Source organism: Sus scrofa, chromosome 13 (assembly GCF_000003025.6).
Source record: "Sus scrofa isolate TJ Tabasco breed Duroc chromosome 13, Sscrofa11.1, whole genome shotgun sequence".
In the NCBI taxonomy this organism is placed as follows: Eukaryota; Metazoa; Chordata; class Mammalia; order Artiodactyla; family Suidae; genus Sus; species Sus scrofa.
The window spans coordinates 78,908,486-78,933,955 of record NC_010455.5 but is presented as its reverse complement, the minus strand read 5'-3'; the positions used below and the strand labels follow the sequence as shown (position 1 = coordinate 78,933,955).

The following is a 25,470-nucleotide window of genomic DNA, read 5'->3' as shown; positions in this document are numbered from 1 at the left end:
TCCTCATGCCATGGGAGCAGCAAAAGAAGAAGAAGAAAATTAGTGTGGTACAGGCCAGAGGCAGAAGAAAGGGAGGCAGAAAGAAGGGAAGGCAGTTTTGCTCTGAAAACCGGGGCGGTGGGGGGGAAGCTGAAAGGATTGGGGGCCCTGGGATGTCCCTGGTAGAGTGGCTCAGATGACAGGAGGCCTTGGAAAGACTCAGCAAGGACATCAGGCTGTGAACGTAAAAGGCCCTAGGCCCCAGTGGCTGACGCTGGCTTCTGCATACATCTCATCAGCTCTCACATGTGGAGCTGAGGATGTCTGCCTCAACACTGTTCACTGGAAAATAGATTTCATTTCATCTGAAAACAACAACAACATAATGTGTGTCACCAGGGAGTCCATGCCATCTAGAGTAATAGTATTCTATTTTTCTCCTCTTATCCTTGGTAGAAAGTAGGAGTTGTTTCTTTGGCTTATAGAGCCCTTTCATCTTCATGGTGAGCCTGAGGTCAGTGATATTCCGTTTTTGTACAGGGGAGCTGAGGCTCTAGGCAGTTTCAGCACTTGCCCTGGTAACTTTGGCCTATGATGGGTACAGGGATGACTCCAAGCTCCGTGCTCTTTTCGTCATACCATCTACTTGGTTCTTGGCCAGACAGGCCCTATTTTTTGGACTTAGGGTTTCACTGCATGACTAATGCTCACTTTCAGCCTGTGACAAAGACCACCAACTTCTTCACTGCTCTCTGTCTTGACCACTTGTTCAAAGGTGTTGGCCATTGTGCAAGCAGCTGGAGGCACCAGGACACACGACCCAACTGAAATGCAGGCACTTCCCACAAACTCTATTTGTGGGACAGTATCACTCCCACAAATGGAGTCCTCTAGTTACCCAGAGGGGGACCAAGAGCTCTGCTTCCCCCAACCCTCCATAAGGAAAGAACAACCAGTCTATCCAGTGCTAGGGAATCTTGGAAAGATGCTGAGGTAGCCTGACCCTAGAATTGACAAGGTCCAGAGAAGAAATTCAGCTCCAAAAGGAAGAGGTGTGTGTCTGTGGAGACCCAAAGAGCTGAATCTGGGGAGCCTTGAGCACACAGAAAACAAGAAGCCAACAACGAGTGGGACAGCTTTACTTCCCTTGCTGGAGCTGCTGCTAGATCAGAATCCAGTTTGCTCAGGAGGGAACCTCTCTTTTAACACCAGAGCATTCAGGGGGAACTTGAATGTGGATACCTTGTTCATGGCTGAGAGAAGGCTCTGGATGAAGACAGAGCAGAGGATAGCTCAGAAGAGGAGAACTAAGTTCGCATGTCAGGGGTGATGGGGAACAGACCACAGGAGAGTGACTCTATCTTGGGAGGTGCAGGGATTACCTCATCGGTGGAGGGTGGTGACGTTGACTTTGTGAGCCTGGGAGGAAACTCAGAAGCCACGAGGCGGACCTCAAGGCAAAGTGATCCTTCCTGAAATCACTGTAACTGAAGCTGGGGAATCAATTTTTGTTCCTGATCACCAGACCCTTGGACTACTGAGGTTTGGCCATTACCTACTTATTTGTGGTGACGCATTTTCTTTTCTTTTCTCTTTCTTTCTTTTTCCTTTTTTTTTTTTTTTTTTTTGCTTTTTAAAGGCCACACCTGCAAGATATGGGGTTGAATCAGAGCTGCAGCCACCAGCCTATGCCACAGCCACAGCAAACGAAGGATCTGAGCTGCATCTGTGATCTTCACCACAGCTGATGGCAACACCAGATCCTTAATCCACTGAGCAAGGCCAGGGATTGACCCCATATCCTCCTGGATACTAGTCAGGCTTGTAATCTGCTGAGCCACAACAGGAGCTTCTCTTTTCTTTCAACAAAATCTTTTATTGGCAAAGCTTGGGAAAACTGGCAGGATTGTCTGGTGAAGAAACTTCCCCAAGTCTGGCTGTGATTTCAACTGAAGTCAAACTGCTCAGATGCATGCTTTGTTGGCTCCAGGATTATGTTATGATATAGATTTCTCCAGGTGAAACCATTGCTTTATAACCCTCTTGACAAGCCCACTAACAGGGGCTTGTGAAAAATCATGTGAACCCCTTTAGATATGCAAGATTCTGTGTTTGGGGCAACTTAGTAAAGGGAGGAGCTTCCTAGGTACTTACTGTGTTTCGCATTAATCTTCTGCCAATGATTTACTTCCTTCAGTGTTGTTGAATTGGGAGATTGGGTGGTGATTTTTCAGAAAGTGTAGCAGGAAAAAACTTGTCATTGCTAAAATCGCTGGTATCAACTAACTGCAAGTTTCTGGCTGGAAGGTAAGCTCTAATTTATTGGATTGGTATTTTCTAAAGGAGTTACATGGAATGCAAAAAAACCAAAAAAAACCAAAAAAACAAAAACCACACACAAAAAAACCCCCACTGATGAATGGAGATCTCTGCTGTCCTGGAATTGCTGGAATAGAACCTTCAACTAATGCTGAAGGAGAGAGAGGTACTGCAGATAACTGCTCAGAGCCTGGGCTTTTGGGGACTGGTAGACCCAAGTTAAAGTCATCGTTCTGCCAACTAATCTGGGCAAGGTATTTAACTCTAACCTTCAGTTTTCTTCTTCTTAGTTCTATTAGTTTTGAGGTAAGTTATCTTGAATTTTCTATGTAAGCAATCATAATTTCTACAACTAGTCATATTTTTGCCTCTCCCTTTCTAACATTCATAATAGAAATTCTTTTCTCTTGTTTCATTGCATTGGTTAGACTTAGAGAATGATAGTGAAGAGTAAGAATGATCATGGACAGCCATCTATTCTTGGTCTTAATGGGGATGTTTTAAATGCTTCACATAAAGCGCGATAATTGCTATGTTCTGGTAGACATTGTTCATCAGCTTAAGAAAGTTTTCTTATGCTTTTTAAAAATCATGAACAAATGTCAAATTTTACCTTGTTCTTGTAATATATTAAGCCAAAGTGATCATACAGTTTTGTTCTGTAATCTGTTAAAACAATGCATTTCATTAATAATCTTCCTATTCATTATTTTCCTGTTGAGAATTATTCTTAAATTCCTCAGAAAAGCCCTTATCAAGGCACTAACATTGCCGGTTTTGATTTGATCATATTCTATTTAGAATTTTAACAATCAAAGCTTATAATTATTAGGGAAATGCAAATCAAAACCACAGTGAGATATCACCTCACACTTATCAGAATGGCTAGCATCAGGAGTTCCCTTCGTGGCTCAGCAGTTAATGAATCTGACTAGCATCCATGAGGATGCAGGTTCGATTCCTGGCCTTTCTCAGTGGGTTAAAGATCCGGTGTTGCTGTGAGCTGTGGTATAGGTCGAAGACTTGGCTCGGATCCTGCATTGCTGTAGCTGTAGTGTAGGCCAGCAGCTACAGCTCCAATTCAATCCCTAGCCTGGGAACCTCCATAGGCCGCTGGTGCAGCCCTAAAAAAAAAAAAAAAAAAAAAGAATGGCTAACATCAAACAATCTACAAATAACAAATGTTGGCGAGGAGTGGAGAATAGAGTAGCCTCCCTCATACACTGTTAGTGGGAACGTAAATAGGTGCAGCCACTGTGGAAAACAGCACAGAAGTCCCTCAAAAAACTAAAAATAGAATTACCATATGATTCAGCAACTCTATTCTTTAGTACATATACCCAAAGAAAACATAAACACTGACTTGAAAAGACACATGCACCCCAATGTACATAGCAGCACTATTTATAATAGGCAAGATATGAAAGCAACACAAGTGTCTGTCAACAGATGAACGGATAAAGAAGATGTGGTGTATAAAAAATATGTATATATATATTATGGAATTATTACTCAGCCATAAAAATAATGAAATTTTGCCATCTGCAGCAAGGTGGATGGACCTAGAGAATATTATGCTTAGTGAGATGTCAGAGAGGCACAAATACTGTATGATGTCACTTAGATGGAGAATGTAAAAAATAGTACAAGTGAATGCATATGCAAAACTGAACCAGACTCACAAATATAGAAAACAAACTGGTGGGTGCCAAAGATAGGGTATTAAGTCTACTAAGTATAAAACTGATAAGCAACAAGGATGTATTATATAGCAAGGGAATTATAGCCATTATTCTGTAATAACTTTTAATGGATGTAGTCTATAAAAATAATGAATCACCATGTCGTACACCTGAAACTAATCTAATATTAAAAATCAAATAGGAGTTCCCATTGTGGCTCAGCAGAAATGAATCTGACTAGTATCCATAAGGATGCAGGTTCGATCCCTGGCCTCGCTCAATGGGTTAAGGATCCGGCATTGCCATGAGCTGTGGTGCAGGTCACAGACATGGCTCAGATCTGGCATTGCTGTGGCTGTGGTATAGGTTGGCAGCTGTAGCTCGGATTCAACCCCTAGCCTGGGAACCTCCATATGCCGTGAGTGCAGCCCTAAAAAAAGCAAAAAAAAAAAAACAAAAACAAAAACAAAAAAACAACTATACTTGAATTAAAAAAAAATTTAAGCTTGGAAGTGATATTCATGTATCAGCTTCTTGCATGCTATCTTTATAAGGTTTTATGAATATGAGTTTTAATTAACAGTGTTGATTTTAGGGAGCAGTCCAGGAGAGAGTAGTAGACATGCTGATGAAGCTCCAGCTCTCCCTGTTGATCGTCCTTCTTGCCTGTGGCTTCCTCTACCAGTTCACCCTGAAGTCCAGCTGCCTCTTTCCCTTCCTGCTTCCCTACAAGTCCCAGCAGGGGCTGGAAGCCCTCCTGGGCCATGGGCGCAGCATCGTGTTCCTAGAGACCTCTGAGAGAACAGAGCCATCACCGCTGGTCTCCTGTGCTGTAGAGTCTGCGGCCAAGGTTTACCCTGAGCAGCCTGTGCTGTTGCTTTTGAAGGGTCTCACCAATTCCACGCAGCTGCTCTCAAACTCCACGTCCCCAGCCCTTTCCCTCCTCTCAGCCATAGACAATGTTTTCCTCTTCCCTTTGGATATGAAAAGCTTGTTTGAAGACACACCGTTGTTTTCCTGGTACACTCGAGTAAGTATTCAGAGAAACTTAGAATGTCAGTGTGGGACCACAGAAAATGGGCCCAATCTAGTCATTTTACAGATGGGTACACTGAGGGTAAAGACTGAGTGTCAGAAATGGGACTAGAACCCAGATTCTTTGCCTCTTGCCTGGCCTTCTTTCTACAGTGCTGAGTCCTGACTCAAGGAAACAGGAGAGAATTTAGGCTTATCTTTACCCTGGTGCCTTTTGCTTTCAGTTTATTTCTTAGGATTTCTTGAGACTATTCTTAATCGAATGTTCCTATATCTTTTCTAGGTATATAGACCGTTCCTTTTTCACTGACAGTTTAACTCCATCTATGTTAAACTTTTGTTTTTTGTTTTTGTTTTGCACCTGAGGGGGGAAATTAGGAAATACTTAACTTGAAAATGATGTAAATAGAAAATTCATGAAGAGGGAGTTCCCTGGTGGCCTGGTGGTTAAGGAGCTCGTTGTCACTGCTGTGGTGCGGGTCTGATTCCTGGCCAGGTAACTTCTGCATGCAGCCACAAATAAATAAATAAATAAGCTACATTTATTCAAAAAAAAAAAGAAAATTCATGAAGGATCAGGTGGAGTGCTGCTACAGGAGACTGGTTTACATTGAGATATGATCAAGAAACTCCTGGGGCTTTTAGGAAATTTGCAATTTCATGTGAAATCTCTTTCTATCTCTCACACTAAAGGACATGGCTCATATTCTATGTTGCCGTGGCTGTGGCTGGCAGCTGTAGCTCTGATTCAACCCCTAGCCTGAGATCCTCCAGGTGCCGTGGATGTGGCCCTAAAAAGCCAAAAAAAAAAAAAAAAAAATTAGTGTTCCATTTGGGAGCACTGGCATTTATAATGGTTTACTTTTATTCATTTCAAAGTCATTTTCTGTTTTTGCTCACATTTCAGCATTTTCAGTCATCTTCGACTCCTCTGTCTCCTGCTCCATATCCAATCCATCAGCAAATCCTGACCAGCTTTATCTTTACCATGTGCCCAGAATCTGACCACTTCTCTCATCTTCTCTGCTATAACCCAGGTCCAAGCCACCATCATCTCCTGCCTGGATTATTCTGACTGCTTCTGAACTTGCCTCTTTGCTTCAGCTCTTCCCCCTGCCCTAAACTGTTTTCCACAGCACAGCCAGTGTGACCCCTACCCCCATCACATTTCCTACCCCTCTCCCTCCACTACTCTGCACTGCTGTTGTCCTGTTCCTGCACATAGTGAGTGCCCTCCTGCCCCAGGGCTCTTGTACTTGCTGTTCCCTCTACCTAGAACCCTTTTCTGAGAACCAGCATCATTCACCCACCCACTTCATCCAAGGTTCTGCTCAAACCCAAGATAAGATAGTGCTCCAACCCGCCCCCTTCAGAGCCCCCTTGACTGGCTTTTTTCCTTCATAGTCCTTATAAATATTCAACATATGATATATTTATTTGTTTATTGTCTATCTCCTGCCAGTAAAGATTTTTGTCTGTTTACTGCTACATCCTCAACAGCTGTAACAGAGCTGGTTGAGGGAGTTCTTATCGTGGCTCAGTGGTATCCATGAGGATGTGGGTTTGATCCCTGGTCTTGCCCAGCGGGTTAAGGATCTGGTGTTGCCGTGAACTGTGGTGTAGGTTGCAGGTGTGGCTTGGATCCTTCATTGCTGTGGCTGTGGCTAGGCCATCAGCTGCAGCTCTGATTCACCCCTGAGCCTGGGAACTTCCATTTGCTGTGGGTTGGCCCTAAAAAGACCAAAACAAAAACCAAAAACCAAAACTCAAAAACAAACAAACAAAAAGTCAGAGCTGGGTGACTAGTAAGTAAGCTTTCAATGAATATTATTAAAGGAATTAATTAGTGGATGAAGGCAAGGATGCATTTTAAGAGTCTTTTGCTAATTTCTCAAAGAGCATAGATATTAATCTGTTCTACAGTTTCCTAGTTTATTTTTTCCTTTATAAGTTCTCAGCATTTTTAGGACTTAAAAATTTTTTTTCTTCACGGTTTCATAGTTGTGGTTAAGTTCCATCCCGCTGAAAGTGACTCATACAGTTCACTGTGAAATTCCTCCTGGGTTTCTTTTTTATCTTTGCCTGCTTTAATTTTTTTTTTTTTTTTTTAGCTTTTTAGGGCCACACCCTCATCATATGGAGGTTCCCAGGCTAGGGGTTGAGTCGGAGCTGCAGCTGCTGGCCTATACCACAGTCACAGCAATGTAGATTCTGAGCCATGTCTGTGACCTACACCACAGCTCATGGCAACACCAGATCCTTAACCCACTGAGCGAGGCCAAGGATAGAACCTGCATCCTCATGGATGCTAGTCACATTCGTTAACCACTGAGCCACGACAGGAACTCCCTGCTTTAATTTTTTTTAAAAAACAATTTCATGAAATCTTTAAAAGCTGCTAAACCTTTCCCACTGATACTGACTGCCGCAAACTTTTTACTTAAAGGCAACATTTTTGGTTGGAGGTAATTTTAGTAAATTTGCAAAATTGGGCTTTTGGCAGACAGATTTTTGGGAAGTTGGCCTGCTTCCTCTAGAGCTACCGGGGGCCTGGCCTCCCATTGTGACCCCCCTCCCTCTTCCCCTACTTGGGGGCTGATTTGCATCTGCTCCTGCAGATCAACAGTAGTGCAGAGAGAAACTGGCTCTACGTCAGCTCAGATGCATCCCGCCTGGCCATCATCTGGAAGTATGGCGGTGTCTACATGGACAGCGATGTCATCTCCATCAGACCCATCCCTGAAGAGAACTTTCTAGCTGCACAGGAGTCTCAGTTCTCTAGTAACGGGGTGTTTGGATTCCTTCCCCACCACCCTTTCCTGTGGCAGTGCATGGAAAACTTTGTGGAAAATTACAATTCGGATATTTGGGGTCACCAGGGTCCCTACTTGATGACAAGGATTTTGAGAGTATGGTGTAAACTCAGAGACTTCCAGGAGGTGAGCGACCTCAGGTGTATGAACCTGTCTTTCCTACACCCCCAAAGATTTTATCCCATCTCATACCCAGCGTGGAAGCGCTACTACGAAGTCTGGGACACAGAGCCGAGCTTCAATGACTCCTACGCCCTGCATCTGTGGAACCACATGAACCGCGAAGGGAGGGCTGTGATTAGAGGAAGCAATACACTAGTGGAAAACCTCTACCGTAAGTACTGTCCCAGGACTTACAGGGACCTGCTTCAAGGTCCAGAGGAGTCGGTGACTTGGGAGTGGGATCCAGGTAACAAATAGAGGCAACACTGGGTTGCTGCTGCTATATTGTGGAACTGGCCACTTCCTGGAGTGCCAGACTTTCGCCTGATCTCCACTTTCCCCATGGGTGTGGAGGCTTACCCACGTATCAGTCACAGTTACAAGTTTCCACATCATTTTATGGAAAAACTATTAGAACTAAGAAATGCATTCAGTAAAGTTACAGAATCAATACATAAAAATCAGCTGCATTTCTAACAACTAATCCTGGAACTATCAGAAAGAAAACATTCTTATTGACAACTGCATCAAAAAGAACAGAACACCTGGTAATTAATTTAACCAAGGGTATGAAAGAAAACCTGCACATTGTGAGTTCCCGTCATGGCTCAGCAGAAAGGAATCTGACTAGCATCCAAGAGGACACAGGTTCGATCCCTGGCCTTGCTCAGTGGGTTAAGAATCCGGTGTTGCCATGAGCTGTGGTGTAGGTAGTAGACTCCGCTCAGATCCCAAGTTGCTGCTACAGCTGCAGTAGTCCAATTTGACCCCTAGCCTGGGAACCTCCACATGCCTCGGGTGTGGCCCTAAAAAGACAAAAAAAAAAAAAAAAAAAAAAAAAAAAGGAAAAGAAAACCTGCAAACCTGCATTGAAAACCTTAGGATGTTGATGAAGAAACTGAAGATACAATAGAAAAGTATCACATGCTCATGGACTGGGAGGATATATGGTAAAAATGTCCACTCTACCCAAAACAATGTCCACATTGAAAGCAATCCTTACCAAAATTCCAATGACATTTTTCAGAGAAAGAGCAAAGCATCCTAATATTTGTGTGGAACAACAAAGGACCAGGAATAGCCAAAGCAATCCTCAGAAAAGAGAATAGGCTGGAGGATCTCCCTCCCTGACTTCAAACTATATTAGGAAGCTACCATAATCAAACAATGGGTGGTCCTGGCACAAAAACAGACACACGGACCAGAGGAGCAGAACAGAGAGCCCAGAAATAAACTCACACCGATGTGGTCAGTAAATTTACGATAAAATGGCCAAGAACATACAACGGGGAAAGGACAGTCCCTGCAATAAAGGGTGCAGGGAAAACTGGATACCACACACCAAAGAATGACACTGGACTTCGGCTACGTGGCCCACAGCACGGACCAAAACTCCAGTTTCCCACATCAAGCCCTTCCTCTCCTGGGTTGTCTGCTGACAGACCACCCTCCCGCCCAAGTCAATAGGACACAGGTAGTTTCTCCCCACTTTTCCTCACTTCTCTTCACCTCTCCCTCACCTTTTTTTCTCCCGACTGGCCCCCCTCAGAGGGTCCTGAAGAAACTGCACTCCTGTCCACATGGTCGCAGACCCGTGTTGTCCTGAAGCTGAAACCGCAGCAGGTCCTAAGGAGACCGAGCACTGACATCACTGACGTCGCCCTTCAGTGTCCGGAAGCCGAGACCCCAGTAGAGCCCAAGGAGGCGGAGCTTCTGGCAAGGGCACGGGGCTGAAACTTCTCTCGAGCCCGGGGTCATAGAGGAGGGCTCAGCGCCCCCTGCAGGCAGTGGGGGAAGTGCAGGCTGCGCCTGTCAGGACAGGCTTTCTATGTGCAATAGAAAAATCCCACAGACCATTGGTGTATAAAATATAGACATCTATTTCCTCATGCCGTAAAAGTAACCTGAAGGCAGGCAACTCAGGGTGCTATGGTCACTGCGGTCATCAGGGACCTCAGCTTCTTGTATCTTTCTTGTATGCTTGTCATCTTTAGTAGCTGCAGCCATGGTCCATATGGCGCCTTGATCTCCAGCCTATCACTTCTGTATTTCAGGAGCAGGATGAAGTTTTATTTTATGAAAACTTCCTGCCAGTACCATACACCTATTCCCCTTACATCTCATTGACCAAAATGCAGCTGCAAGAGAGGCTGGAACATTTAAAGAAGAGAAAATAAATGTTAGGATAGGGAGCTAACAGTTTTGCTACATGTTAAATTTACTTCTGTGAGATTAATTACAAGACCTGTTAGAGAATTGACTGGGGAATAAAGAGACTTGATTTCTAGTCCTGAATTTGATATTCATTAACACAGTCAATAATATTAATTGAGCCCCTTCTGTGTGCCAAGCACTGATTTAGATGCTGAACAAAGCTGAATCAGCAGACGAGGTCCTGTCTTAAGTCAGCTGGGCTTCAATAACAAATACTATGCACTGAGTGGCTTATAAACAACAAGAATTTGTTTGTCACAATTCTGGAGGCTGGAAGTCCAAGATCAGGGTGCCAGCATGGTTGGGTTCTAGTGAGGATTCTATTCTGAGTGGCAGATGACACCCTTCTTGTTGAATCCTCATGTAGTGGAAAAGGCCAAGGGAGCTCTCTGGGGTCGCTTTTGTAGGGGAACTAATCCCATCCAAGAGGCTTCCACCCTCATGACCTAATTACCTCCCCAAAAGCCCCACTTCCTGATGCCATCACTTTGAGGGGTAGGATTTCAACATATGATTTTTGGGGGGATACAATCATTCAGTCCACTGCAGGTCCCTAGTACTCAGCATCCTAATGACTGGTCACGTCCTCCCACACTATACCCTCCTCCCCTCCCCAGGGGGTCTGCTATTTCCTACTCTACCCCAGTTGGCTTATAAAAGCAAATTACAAATTTAATTTTAAAAACTTATAATTAGAGTTCAGAGTTCCCATTGTGGCTCAGCAGTAATGAACCTGACTAGTATCCATGAGGACATGGATGGTTTCGATCCCTGGCCTTGCTCAGTGGGTTAAGGGATCCAGCGTTGCCGTGAGCTGTGGTGTAGGTCACAGACACAGCTTGTATCTGAAATGTTGCTGTGGCTGTGGCATACGCTGGTGGCTGCAGCTCCAATTTGACCCCTAGCCTGGGAACTTTCATATGCCAAGGGTGGGGCACTAAAAAAGAAAGAAAGAAAGAAAGAAAAAAACTGTTTCCCTTTCTACTGTCACATAAAATTTTACCTCTTCTTTCTAGGAAGTATGAGAATTAATATTTCTTCTACAAATATCCATCAGCCAAGATTTTCTAGGACTTTCCTTTTGGTTGTTGCTTTATAGGAAATGTATTTTGTTTCTTTCTCCAAGTATAAAATTATGATGCCTTTTCAGACTCCATCCACCTATCCCCTTTCATTCTGATATTTCCTAGTTTGAGAACCCTGCTCTGACTTTTTTATTAAAAAAATACTCACAAATTGGGAGTTCCCGGTAGTTTGGTGATTAGAACTCAGCGCTTTCCCTGCTGTGGCCGGGGTTCAGTCCCTGGTCTGGGAACTGAGATCCCACATCAAGGCGCAGTGGCTAGAAGTAAATAAATAAATAAAAATAATAAAATTTGATTTCTAACATTTAAAAACTACTCACAAGTCATGTCTCCTGCCCAAGTCATGCCTCCTGCCCCAGCTTTATTTATTCCCAGCTACTTGCTCTTTATTCTTAGGTCCAGTCTGACACCAGAGTGAGACTTTAGGGCTGCTGCTATTCCCTATGGCTGCCCGCTGACCTGTGTCCCCAAACCCCTGATGGTTTTCGGCTCACCTGAGTGTCTCCACAGATGAGGATTCCTAGGGCAAGACTTCTGAGGGGAAGCAGAGTCACACCCAATAAATCTCATTTCCATAGCTGGAGAATGCATGACAAATGGTTCTCCAACTAACAGTTCCAATCACTGGGGTTTTGAAGGATATTTCCAGTACTTCAAAAAAATATATGAACTGTTTTATGATGGGACCGCAGAGGTCAACCTGAAGTTACATTTCTTTATGTTGGGCTGTAATTATATGAACTCACTGTAGCAATACTGATAATCTGAAGTTTAGAGGGAGTTTTACATGGCAGTAAAATTTTTTTATTAATAAAATGTAGAGAATAAGCTAATAATGTATTATTTAATAAATGCAGTTTGTTTAGTGGAAAGGAATATTTCAAAACTCAGTGGTGATGGAAAAAATTACATAGACTAAAAAATACATGCTTTTTAAAAAGTACTAGGGATGTAATGTACAACATGATGCGTATAGCTAACACTGCTATGTGATATAAAGAATGTTGTTAAGAGGGTAAATTCTATGAGTTCTCATGACCAGGAGTTTTTTTTCTTTTTTCTTTCTTTTTACTGTATCTGTATGAGAAGATGGAAGTTAGCTGAACCTACTGTGGTTTATCATTTCACAATATATGTAAAACAAATCATCATGATGTATCCCTTAAACTTAGACAATGATGTATGACAGTTATTTCTCAATAAAGCTGGGAAGAAACCATAGTGGTAAGAGGGATATTGGGTAAAGTAAGAGAGTAGTGAGTAGTAAAAAGTATGGGATTCCTGGGATTCCAAATGACCCTGGATTCTTTCTGACCTTTGATGAGTCTATGCTACTTGTTTATGTCATGATACATTTCGAAAACAGGCCATCTGGTGTTTTCCCCTATGTTATTTTTTTCAAATCCCACAGTCATTCTTAGAAATTCAAACAATAAAATTATATGGAGCAAAAAGTGAAAGTGTTTCTTGTATCACTGTCAAATTTTGAATGTGCCTCTCGCTTTTCTCTGCATATACACCCATGCTATTTATTTATTTATTTATTGCTTTTTAGTGCTGCCTACATCACAACTCATGGCAACGCCAGATCCTTAACTCACTGATCGAGGCCAGGGATAGAAACTTCAACCTCATGGTTCCTCGTTGGATTCATTTACGCTGAGCCATGACAGGAATGCCTACCCATGTTATTTATAAGCAGTTTTGGCCATAAGCCTTCCACTCTGATACATATTATTATGTCAGTTGTTTTCAAGTTTAACAATAAATATGCCTTGGAGAATCTTTTCCATTATCATACCAAGATATATTCTTCATAGGAGCTGCAGAATGTTTCATCATAGAATATATCACAATCTATTTATTCAAAACCCAATTGGTGAACATTTATGTTAATATTATCTTAATTATACAAGTAATAATGTAGTGAAAGTCCTGATTACCACATTTGGAGGACTTTAAATTTTGACATGTGCTGCCAAATTGTTTTCAAAAAGGCAGTTTGAAATTGCCCATTTCCCCATTACCAGTGCCAAAAATCTATTTAATTGTGGCCAATATGATTGTTTCAAGATGTATCTAATTGTTATATTACTTTTGGTGAGATTGAGTGTTTCACTTGTTTAATTGGCAATATATATTTCTTATTCTGTGACTTGTCTAATCTTTTGTCTGCTTTTCTGTTGGTTTGCTTTTCTATTTCTTATTGATTTGTAATCACTCTTTGTATATAAAGGACACAAACATTTTGTTATGTTGTTGCAATTTTTTTCAGTCTGTCTGAGCTGGCCCTGCCTACTGTTTATTTCTAGACAAAGAGAGTGGGTCTTGGTCAGACTGACCCTGCATTTTCATTTTGCAAAAGAGGAGAGCATTTTCTTGAAAAAATAGGTCTTTTTATAAGTGCACAGATGTCCTTCAAAGAGATCTTTTCCAGGAAATAGTTTTGGGTATAATTTCTGCCGAGGAAAGAGTTAGCCCTCAGTTTCAGCTTTTTTTTTGCTTTTTAGGGCTGCATCTGCAGCATATGGAAGTTTCCATGTTAGGCATTGAATCAGAGCTGCAGCTGCCATCCACAGCCACAGCAATGTAGGATCTGAGCTGTGTCTGCAACCTACACCACAGGTCATGACAGCGCCAGATCCTTAACCCACTGAGTGAGGCCAGGGATTGAACCTGCATACTCATGGATACTAGTTGGGTTTATTACTGCTGAGGAAACTCCTCAGCCAATTCTTGGCACGTGAGAGTGCAGGCCTTTTTTTGCTAGATCTTCAGATTTTCTGAAAGGAAACCAGCAAACCAGATTTTTATGTAACATGCCCTTCTGACTCCATGCCTGCCTGTCTATATATACATCAATACTATGAAAATTCAGCAATATACCTTTGATCTAAAATCACCTCTGGGACCATTAGTGCCAACCTCCCAGCAGTGGGAGGCCTGTTTCATACACCTCAGATGTCCTTCAGGAAAGTGGTATTTGGCACTGGAGTAGGCTTCCAAGTTGTAATTCCAGCAGTTGACAGCAGAGGGCACTCCTATTGTAGGCTCCCTAGACTTGTCGTTTCAACAGACCTGTCCATTTCTTGACACATCCTCAAGTTTAGGAAGGAGACCAGCTGTGATGGTGTCTACACTGGTCAGAGAGCAGGTGTCTGGCACTGGTCCAAGGAAGGGAGGGGCTACCAGGCAAAATGGAAGCCACAGATATCAAGAACTCACCCTTCTATCCTCCCTCCAATAGTTATGGCCCAGCTGCTTGGGGTGGCAGGAATGTCCCCTGGACTTGGCTTTCTAGGGCCAGGCTCCTTTGGCCTATTCCTGTGTCTTGGACTAGGCACTTGTTCCCACTCTTACCACCAAATCTTGTGTGTGTTGTGGTAGAGGTGTCATAGCAGAAGGTGACAACTTCCTAACCCTAAGTGATAAACTCTTGGTTTTCTCTGGTCTTAGAACAGAACCTGGCACATAGTATGCACTTGGCAACTCCTGCTGTATTGACTATTGAACTGTGGCCCAACAAATTGAGGGAGTGCTGGTTCCATGCATGCAAGGTCTTGATCAGCTAAAGATGGAGACTTTAGCTTTTGGCATTGTAAGAACTTGGATCCGGGTACATGTCAAGTCTACTTTCTCACAACAGCTCCGCAAAAGATGACACTCTATTTCCACATGGGGAAATTGAGGCTGGTGTAAATCACACTCCCACAGACTCAGAGTTACTTTTTGCACCCTTCAGGGAAGCGAGTTGGGAAACAAAGGCCCCTAGCCTCCACAGATTTCACACTTGACTGAACTTGGGAGGACAAACCAGTGATTGCCAGGCCCCGGGCTGAGCCTGGAGATTTTCTCTTTTTCTTTTTTAGGGCTGCACTCTTGGCACATGGAGGTTACCAGGCTATGGGTTGAATCAAAGCTACAGCTGCTGGCCTACGCCACAGCCATAGCAACGCAGGATCCGAACGGAGTCTTTGGCCTACACCAGAGCTCACGGCAGTGCTGGATCCTTAACCCACTGAGCAAGGCCAGGGATTGAACCCACAACCTCATAGTTCCTAGTCGGATTCTTTCTGCTGCACCAGGACAGAAACTCGGAGATGTTTTAACTAACTTGATTCTCATAATGACCTGCTAGGTAGAGTTTATTTCCCCCATTTTACTGAGAGGGTAAGTGACTTCCTAGGATTACACAGCCTGGGAAGGTGGAATATAAATGCATCTTTAACTCCACAGCTTGGACTCCTACTTGCCATCCTGTAGGAAGTTCTGGAGGGAAAAGGGCACCCCTACCAGGAGAGCAGAGGAACAAGACTCCCCATCAGAGCTGGTGGTTCACTGACATCCCTACTTAGGTCTGATCCCTGTCCACCCCCCTTTCCTAACACTTCAAATTTTTTGGCAAGGAGTTCCCGTCGTGTCTCAGCAGTTAACGAACCCGGCTAGTATCCATGAGGATGTAGGTTCGATCCCTGGCTTCAATCAGTGGGTTAAGGATCCGGCATTGCCATGAGCTGTGGTGTAGGTGGAAGACATGGCTCAGATCCTGCGTTTCTGTGGCTGTGGTGTAGGCCCACAGCTGAAGCTCCGATTCAATCCCTGGCCTGGGAACCTACATATGCCGCAGGTGCAGCCCTCAAAAAAAAATTTTTTTTTGGTAATATATACATACCATACATTTACACTTTTAACCATTTTCAAGTGTATTGCTCAGTGGTATTAAGGACATTCACACTGCTGTGCAACAAGCAGTGCTATCCATCTTTAGAAATTTTATATCATCCCAAACTGAAACTCTGTACCCATTAGGCGATAACTTCCTATTCCCTCCTCCCTCCATCCCTGGCAGCCATCATTCTACTTTCAGTCTCTATGAGCTTGACTATTCTAGGTACCTTGTGTAAGTAGAATTATATGTGTCTCTTTGTGTCTGACTAATTTCACTTAGAAGAATGTTTTCAAGGTTCATTCATGTTGAAGCATGTATCAGATTTCATTCCTTTTAAGGCTGATATATATACATATACATATATACACACACACACACACACACACACACACACATATATATATATAATGTTGTGTATGTCTATACACACACACGCACACATACATATAACATTTTTTTGTCCATTCATCTGTTGATGGACATTGGGTTATTCCCACCTTCTGGCTATTGTGAATAATGCTGCTATAAACATGGGTGTACAGATATCTGTTTGAGTTTCTGCGTGTAATCCTTTTGTGTGTATACTCAGAAGTGCAAGTGCTGGATCATACAGTAATTCCATGTTTAATTTTTTGAGGAACCACCATTCTCTTTTCCCATGGTGGTTGTACCATTTTACATTCTCACAGTAGTGCATAGGTAATCCAGTTTCTCCACATTCTTGCCAACATTTGCTCCCATGCAATTTTGCTTGGAATGCCTAATGACACAACTTGGCAGACTGAGGCCGGAGTGGGAGGAAGGCTCAAAAAAATAAAAAAATGGAGTTAGAAATCCGAGTTTCAGTAAAGCAACAGATGGCTATGGGAAGAGGTCAGAGACTGTTTTCAAGAGAGAAATAATTCTTTAGTTCTGGGTTTCCCAGCTGTATCCACAGGAGGTTGGGGGTTGGGGGGAAGGTGGTTGCCATCTGACCAGATCTGGGACTCTCTTAAAGGAGGAGCATGGGTCTGGGTCAGACACCAAGAAGGTCCCTTTAGTTTACTTTAGTTGCTTAATTCAGTTCAGTTCAGTTTAGTTTAGATTGGCAGGCCTGTCGGCCCGGGGGGAGGGGGTGGGTGGTTAAAGCTGCCCAGGGGCTCTCAGCAGGCCAGCGGCTGTACTGGGTGAATGGGTGGGGGGCTGTGTGCGTGAGTGTCTGGGGTGGGGGACGGAGGACGTCCCGGCCTTTCATCAAGGTCTGGGAGCCACTCATTAGGTTCCTGGATTTTCCTGACAGATTAAACGTGGCATTCTCTCCTTCCCGCTTCCCTAACGGACCTAAAAATAGCTTGTCCCGGGGGGGGGGGGGGGGGGGTGTTTGCGGAGAAGCTCCGCCCCTCCAGCAGCTGTCGCGGGAGCTGGAGGCATCAGAGACCCCAAGCCTTCTTGGGCCGGCGCCCAGAGGTTTTCTGTGCCCCCAGCCCCGCAGGTCAGCAGCACTGGGTGGCGAGGCGGCTCTGTCCCGCGCCCGGGAGAGGCCGGGCTAGCCGGGGCTTAGGAAGCATCCCAGGCCCGCGCGGCGGCGCTGATTCCTGGAAGCACGTCGGTCGGAGGCGGTGGAGCGAGCCCGGAGGCTAAGCCGGGCGGAGGAGCGGAGTCACGCGCTCGGGACCATTGCTCGCTCCCTCGGCTCAGAGGACCCCCCCAGCTGAGCTGGGCCGCGTAGGGAAACTATGCCAGGAATTCGGCCCGGAACCGGCAGGGGTGGGGAGCGTGGTGCAGTCCGAGTGACCCGACCCGCGGGCCTCAGGACGTTAAACAGCCGCGGCTCCCTAGTCCTGCGGGGTGAGGTGCGGGAGCTTCGGACTCTACGCCTCAGCTTCGCCTCTTGAGCCTGGCGTCCCCACCCTGGCTGCTTGGCCTGATAGGGACAGAGGTACCCGGAGGTGAGCAGGGCAGGGCTTCGCTGGGAGGATGACCTTGGATTTTCACTTTTTGAAAAAAGTAAAATGATTGGGGTGGGGTTAGAGGTTTGCTGCTTTGCGTTCTGTAGGTAAAGGGAGACCTTTGACTAACGAGTTCATTTAAAAACAGTTTAGCACCTCTGGTTCCTCTGCCTTGCACTCCGAGGCTGGGGTTTAGCAGGAGGCAGCGATCATATTTTTATTTTGAGGTGGCTGCAGATAAAAGTCCATGGGACACTTATTTAGTACAGGACTAGGGTCCAGAAGGGAGCTCAGAAGAGGGGTCGAGGAGGCCTGGGCAGGGGCCACCGTTCACCCAGCACTACTTAGGGCCCAGGGCTTGCCCGTCCCAGCAGTTTCTTGAAATGTGGTTTCTAACAGGACTTTGAAGGGAGGCTTTGTGAGTGTGAGGTGCTCAGACTGTGGCCTGCAGATAGGGTGGGTGGTTCCTCTCCTTTGTCACAGTCCCTCACATCTCACCCTGGAGCAGAGGACTGGCCAGTGAGAACAGCCTCACTTAGAGAAGGCAGATTCTCCAGTCAAGTGGCTGATGAGCCATCTTCTGTCTCTGTCAGCATCAATGCTCTGGAGACCTCTGTCTGTGGTAGAAATCTTTGTGGATGCCATCCAACTTGATAGAATGGTCTTGTGAAGTTATATGCCTCGGGTTGGGAACAGAAACCTGAATTCATTTGCACAGCATAAGTGGGTTCTGCCAGGAAGCTGGAACTTATTTGGTCAAAAGGCTTGTCGCTCAGCTGAAACTGACAGGAGCAGGGAAGGGGACAACTTGGTGCACTGTTCTGGACCTCCTTGTGGGCCCCTTGCAGGGAGGGCCAGCCCTGGTCAGCAGGGTTATCCACCTGCAATACCACCTGTCACTGGGCCTTATACCTCTAGGGAGGATTTTGAGGGTCTGATGGCCCAGGCTCTGAAGTTGGAGAAGCTCTGCCAAGAAGCAATGACTTCTCTATGGGAAAGAAAACAATAGTATGTTTTCAGTTGTCATTCTTTTATTTTTGTTTTGTTTTGCTTTATTTTATTTTATTTTGTTTTATCTTACTTTATTTTATTTTTTATTTTATTTTTTGTCTTTTTACCTTTTCTAGGGCCACTCCCTCGGCATATGGAGGTTCCCAGGCTAGGGGTCGAATCGGAGCTGTAGCTGCTGGCCTATGCCAGAGCCACAGCAACACGGGATCCGAGCCGCATCTGTGACCTATACCACAGCTCATGACAACGCTGGATCCTTAACCCACCAAGCAAGGCCAGGGATCAAACCCGCAACCTCAAGGTTTCTAGTCGGATTTGTTAACCACTGAGCCTCGACGGGAACTCCTGTCATTCTTTTATTTTTGCCTTTTTTTTTTTTTTTTTTTTTTTTTTTGGTCTTTTTGGGGCCACGCCTGCAGCATATGGAGATTCCCAGGCTAAGGGTCAAATTTGAGTTGTAGCTGTCGGCCTACGCTACAGCCACAGCAAAGAGGGATCTGAGCTGTGTCTGCGACCCACACTGCAGCTCATGACAACACTGGATCCTTAACCCACTTATAGAGGCCAGGGATCGAATCTGCATTCTCATGGATCCTAGTTGGGTTCATTAATCGCAGAGCCACAATGGGAACTCCTCAAATGCTGTTCTTTTAGATGTGAAAATTAGTGTTTGTTTTTGACAGTTTTGATCTGGGAAGATTGATCTTATCAGTATGAAGTCCTTTCCCTCTAAAATACTTTGAAGACATGTCAGTCAAATCCCCATCTTTGATTTTTAAAGATAATTCTTCTGTGGCAAAAACTTAAAATAGGCTTTCGACCGAACAAGGACGTTGTCTTTTTATCTATTTCTTTCTTTCTTCTTTTTAGGGCCTCACCTGTGGCATATGGAAGTTCCCGGGCTAGGGGCCTATACCACAGCCATAGCAATGCCAGATCTGAGCCATGTCTGCAACTTACACCGCAGCTCCCAGCAACGTTGGATCCTTAGCCCACTGAGCGAGACCCTCATCCTTGTGGATGCTAGTTGAGTTCTTAACCTGCTGAGCCATGATGAGAACTCTGGCATTGTCTTTTAAAAATATTTCCTCTCATTTCCCATGGTGGCTCGGTGGTTAACGAACCCGAGTCGTATCCAGGACGACTCGGGTTCCATCCCTGGCCTTGCTCAGTGGGTTAAGGATCCCGCCTTGCTGTGAGCTGTGGTATAGGTTGCAGATGAGGATGGGATCCTGCACTGCTGTGGCTGTGTGCACTGCTGTGGCAGCTATAGCCCCTAGCCCAGGAACCTCCATATGCCGAAGGTGTGGCCCTAAAAAGACAAAAAATAAAAAATAAAAATATCGCCTTAAAGTTTCTAGGAATTGGAGACCTATTGTAAAGGATGGGGGCGGTGTGTGCTTGGCAGAGTGGATTTCTCGCTCTTTTGCTACTTTAAGGGCAAGAAAGAGTGGAAAGGGGGATTCCTTTCTTTAGCAAAGCAGAATCAGAGGACAAGGAGAGCGAGGTCTGTAACGGTAGTGCTCCAGAAGAGCTCCTGGGTCTCTTTTGTCTCTGTTGGGGTTTCTAGCACTCCCTTGGCTAAGGTGTGTGCAAGTCCTATTTGCAAACTGTGTGAGGGTTTCCTTGGCAACCAGAACAATTAGCATTAATGACACGCCTAAGCTTCCAGAGCAGCACCACTGAAGTTAGCTGGGAGTCAGGGCAGGCTTGTAGATGATTGTTTGGCAGTTGCCTTGGAAGCTTCGTTCCTCCAAGTTCCTCCTCGTGGCTTGGCAGCATTTCTGAGGAAGCAGCAAGGAGGCAGCGACACTGGTATACTCTAGCTGTCAATTTAGATTAAAAGTTGATCAGAATTTTGTTAAAAAAAATCAGCTGTTTGTTCATTTTTGTGGAAGTTGTCTTTGACAGATTATAGGTGGGCAGATTTCAGAAGAATGGTAAAATTTCCAGGGTTTCGCTGTGGGGTGGCTGCCTTGTGAGGTAGTAAACATCCCACCACTGGGTTGGTAGATAGGCCTACTTTCTTGACTGTGGGATTGCTCCAGGTCTTCAACAATGAAGTGAGTTTAGGAGTTCCTGTTGTGGCGCAGTTGAGATGAATCTGACTAGGAACCATGAGGTTGCAGGTTCGTTCCCTGGCCTTGCTCAGTGGCTTAAGGATCTGGCATTGCCATGAGCTATGGTGTAGGTGTAGGCCAGCAGCTATAGCTCTGATTAGACCCCTAGCCTGGGCACCTCCGTATGCCATGGGTGCGGCCCTAAAAAGCAAAAAACAAACAAACAAACAAAAACCCCAAAAAACAAACAATGAAGTGAGTTTAGAATGCTAGCATAGATATCATTCTTTTGGATTGGGAAGTTCTTGGAACCCCATCAAGACATCTAGAGATGGTTAATAGCTACACATTTCGTAATGCTGGCTAGCCAGTGTCATTTTTGCCTTGTGTTTCTATTCCCAGAGGTGAATAAAAGCAGTCTGCTGATAATTCAGTCTGAAGAAAGCACTTCGTTCCTGCTCTCTGGGGTGTGTGGTTTCCAGGTAACCAGCAGTATTCTTACTTGGCTTTGTCTTTGCCCATCCCATCCAGGACCCAAAGCTGTGGAGCTGAACCGTGTTTGGCTAAATTCTGCCAGGATACAGGTAGAATTTAGGGTCTCTGACACTGACCCTGTTGTGATTTGCACTAAACTCTTTCTATCCTTGCAGTTTGTTCAAGAAATCTCAGGTATTATAATTTACAAAATGGGAAATGATTGATGTATCATCATCATCATTGGGAGGTGGTTTGCCATAATTTAAAAGCTTTGGAGTCAGAATTTAATTTGAATCTTGGCTTCCTTACTTAGTAATTGAGCAACCTGGGGACTTGGGGCAGGTCCCTTAGTTTCTCTGAGCCTCACTTTCTGCATCAATCAGTTGAGATGAATCATAACTACATACAAAGCTGTTTGCTGACTAGAAATAGTTCTATTAAATGCTGACACAGGAGTCCCTGTTGTGGTGCAGTGGAAACAAATGTGACTAGTTTCCATGAGGATGAAGATTTGATCCCTGGCCTCGATCAGTGGTTAAGGATCTGGCATTGCTGTGAGTTGTGGTGTAGGTCGAAGATGAGGCTTGGATCCCACATTGCTGTGGCTGTAGCTGTGGCTGGCAGCTGCAGCTCTGATTGGACCCCTAGCCTGGGAACTTCCATATGCCATAGGTGCACCCCTAAAAAGCAAAAAAAAAAAAAAAAAAAAAAGGTTGGCACAGTGCTTGGCACATGGATACTTAATAAATGATGGCTGCTGTCATCTTCAAAGTTCCACAGTTCTACTCACTTTTTTTTTAAAAAAGTATAATTGACTTACAATGTTGTGCCAAATTCCTGCTATACAGCAAAGTGACTCAGTTATATATATATATATTTTTTTTCTTTTTTTATATTCTTTTTCATCATGGTCTATCCCAGGAGATTGGATATAGTTCCCTGTGCTATACAGTAGGACCTGGTTGTTTATCCTTTCTAGATGTAATAGTTAGCATCTACTAACCCTAAACTCCCAGCTGCTCACCTTTTGATGTCAGACTCCCTGACAGACTTCCTGACAGACTTCCAGTCCCTCCCTGGGACTTCTGAGAATTGGAGCCTTGGGGTCCTAGTGGCAGACAGGGGTGAGAACCCATGCTCTAAGCTTTCATTAGCAGCCTGGGGATTAGGCTATGGACACGGATGGACAACAAATGAAGCATTTTATTAAGTCTGAATGGTATTTCTTTCTAAGGAGTCCAAATTAAGTGCACCTAACTCCATTCTTACTTTTTATCCTAATTCTTGCTTGTTCATGGCCTCAGTTCTCCAAGGCCCCAATAATAAAGAATTTTGATGCAGATATTCTAAGATTTTGACAATTCCATTTGCAGTAGTAATCTAGGCTGCAGGTAATATGCTAGGGGCTGCAATCCAATGGATGTAACTAAGCCATGATCTCAGCTCTTGTGGCGCTCATAGCCTGGGTTCTGGTAGGGATGTGATGCAGGAAGGAGACAGAAATGTCCTGTGTAGCCCCTTCTTGGTGCTCTCTGCCCTAGTTTCTACCCTGGCACTTAATGCTCTGGTGGGTGGTAATTCTGTGTATTTTTCTTTCTGGAGAAGAAACTCTGGAGCCAGATCATGTCACTTACTACAGGTATGACTGTGGGAAAGTAATTTGCCATCTTTGTTCACCTTGAAGTTTCTTTGTCTGTCCACTGGGTTGTTGTGAGAATCAAATGGGCTCGTACATGTAAAGACATATAACTGTGTGGAGCACACAGCTCCAGAAGTGTTAACTGCTTTTATTTATGATGTCAGGGACCGTTGCCTGGTTACCATCCATCTCAAGGGCCAGTCATGGGGCCTGGCCCTTAGTAGGGACTCGGGACTCTTTTGCTGATGAGATGGGTGAGCGAATTTTGCACAGCCTCCCAGCACAGCCCAGAATGCAGTGAGGACAACCAAAACAGGTAGGCTTTGTGCTCTGGGAGCCCAGGGGAGGGGCTGGGAATTCTGACTGGCAACCTGGGAGGGATTTACAGTGGCAATCATGTATGAGCAAGACCTTGACCATGAACTTAGCTTCAGTAGGAGCAGAGATATATGGTAGAGGGGCCATATATCCCAAGAGGCAGCATGATACAGTGGCTCAGAGCTCAGACTCTGTAAACAGACTGTACAGGTTGGATCCCGTTTCCTGTACTTGGGGCAAGCTTCTTCACTTCTTTGTGGCTTAGATAGTAATAGCACCTCTTCAAAGGGTTGTGGTGAGGATTACATGAGAGTTATCCTTTTTTTTTTTTTTTTTTCCAGGGCCGTACCCAGGGCATATGGAAGTTCCCAGGCTAGGGGTTGAATCAGAACTATAGCTGTTGGCCTCCACCACAGCCACAGCAGCACGGGATCCAAGCTGTGTCTGTGACCTACACCACAGCTCACAGCAATGCTGGATCCTTAACCCACTGAGTGAGGCCAGGGATTGAACCTGCATCCTCCTATATACTAGTCGGATTTGTTTCTTTTTTTTTTTTTTGTCTTTTTGCTATTTCTTTGGGCCACTTCCGCGGCATATGGAGGTTCCCAGGCTAGGGGTCTAATCGGAGTTGTAGCCGCTGGCCTACACCAGAGCCACAGCAACGCGGGATCCGAGCTGCGTCTGCAACCTACACCACAGCTCACGGCAATGCCGGATTGTTAACCCACTGAGCAAGGGCAGGGACCGAACCCGCAACCTCATGGTTCCTAGTCGGATTCGTTAACCACTGCGCCACGATGGGAACTCCCGGATTCGTTTCTGATGAGCCATGATGGGAACTCCCTACCTGAGTTGTTCTTTATTATTTTTTTCTGCGGCATACAGAAGTTCCTGAGCTAGGGGTCGAATTGGACTGCAGCCTACGCCACAGCCACAGCAAAGCTGGATCCAAGCTGGATCTATAACCTATGCTGCAGCCTGCAGCAATGCCAGTTCTTTAACCCACTGAGTGAGGCTGGGGGTCTAACCCGAATCCTCATGGACACTATGCTGGGTTCTTAACCCGCTGAGCCACAACAGGAACTCTGAATTATTCTTTTAAAGTACTTAAAAACAGTGCATAAAAATAAATAGCCCAGCAATATGAAAGTGTGGACAGCAAGTAATGTAGTAGGTGGGAGGTGCAGCTAGAATGGTAGTTTGGAAACAGTTCGTAGAGGCCTTTAAATATCTTATTTGTATTGATGTTTATTTAATTTACAATATTATATTAGTTACAGGTGTACAATGCAGTGATTCAATGTTTTTATATATTAGAGAACAATCACAATAAGTCTAGTTACCATACAAGTTATTACAATATTATTGACTATATTCCCAATGCTGTACATGACATCTCAGTGACTTAGTCATTTTATAACTGAAAATTTATACCTCTTAATCTCCCTCACCTATTACACTTGTTGCTCCCCACCACTCGGCAGTCAGCAATTCTCAGTATCTATGAGTCTGTTTCTGTTTTGTTATTGTTCATTTGTTTTTTAGATTCTACGTATAAGTGAAATCATATAGTATTTGTATTTCTCTGATTTATTTCACTCACCATAATATCCTCTATTTTCATCAGTGTTGTTGCAAATGGCAAGATGTCATTATTTTTTAGGGCTGAGTTATACGTGTGTATGTGTATCTTCTTTATCCATTCATCTATTGATGGACGCTTAGGTTGCTTCCATATCTTGGCTATTGAAGGTAATGTTGCAATGAACATAGGGGTGCATATACCTTTTTGAATTAGTGCCTTTGTTCTCTTGAGAAAAATACCCAGAATTGGAAGTTCTGTTTTTTTTTTTTTTTTGTCTTTTAGGGCTGCACCCTCGGCATATGGAAGTTACCAGGCTAGGGCTCGAATCAGAGCTGTAGTCACCAGCCCTGTGCTACAGCCACAGCAGCACCAGATCCATGTTGCATCTGTGACTTACATCACAGCTCATTGCATCAGCGAAAACTTTAACCCACTAAATGAGGCCAGGGAGCAAACCTGCATCCTCATGGATACTAGTTGGGTTCATTTCC

At 44.5% G+C, this 25,470-nt stretch overlaps 2 protein-coding genes across 13 annotated transcripts in view; both read left to right on the top strand.

Annotated features, from left to right (window-relative positions):
• On the top strand, positions 1,381-12,744 carry A4GNT (alpha-1,4-N-acetylglucosaminyltransferase). 2 transcript variants are annotated; one of them, XM_013982052.2, is made up of 3 exons: positions 1,381-1,521; positions 4,576-5,010; positions 7,634-12,744. In XM_013982052.2, exons 2-3 carry the CDS (start codon positions 4,603-4,605, stop codon positions 8,246-8,248), a joined length of 1,023 nt encoding a protein of 340 aa, XP_013837506.1. In that variant the 5' UTR covers positions 1,381-1,521; positions 4,576-4,602; the 3' UTR covers positions 8,249-12,744. The 2 variants fall into 2 exon arrangements, with proteins under 2 accessions (XP_013837506.1, XP_003358616.1); XM_003358568.4 differs by lacking the exon at positions 1,381-1,521 and adding an exon at positions 1,727-2,286.
• DZIP1L (DAZ interacting zinc finger protein 1 like) overlaps positions 17,323-25,470 on the top strand; it is a 55,627-nt gene continuing 47,479 nt past the window's right edge. For 4 of the 11 annotated variants that reach the window (XM_021069499.1, XM_021069497.1, XM_021069495.1 and 1 more), the window contains exons 1-3: positions 17,325-17,886; positions 21,360-21,439; positions 23,238-23,389. The gene's annotated coding sequence lies outside the window, so the exon portion shown is untranslated. Of the gene's footprint in view, positions 17,887-20,198; positions 20,713-21,359; positions 21,440-21,488; positions 21,542-23,237; positions 23,390-25,470 lie in introns of those variants that run through there. The other 7 variants (XR_002337694.1, XM_021069489.1, XM_021069498.1 and 4 more) reach the window with 6 other exon arrangements.

What these genes read in the sequence shown, in the direction of transcription:
- A4GNT (XM_013982052.2), top strand. Translation starts at nt 4,603, where the DNA reads ATGCTGATGAAGCTCCAGCTCTCCCTGTTGATCGTCCTTCTTGCCTGT. An exon ending in TGTTTTCCTGGTACACTCGA is followed by an intron (nt 5,011 to 7,633) that starts GTAAGTATTCAG and finishes CTGCTCCTGCAG; the next exon opens with ATCAACAGTAGTGCAGAGAG.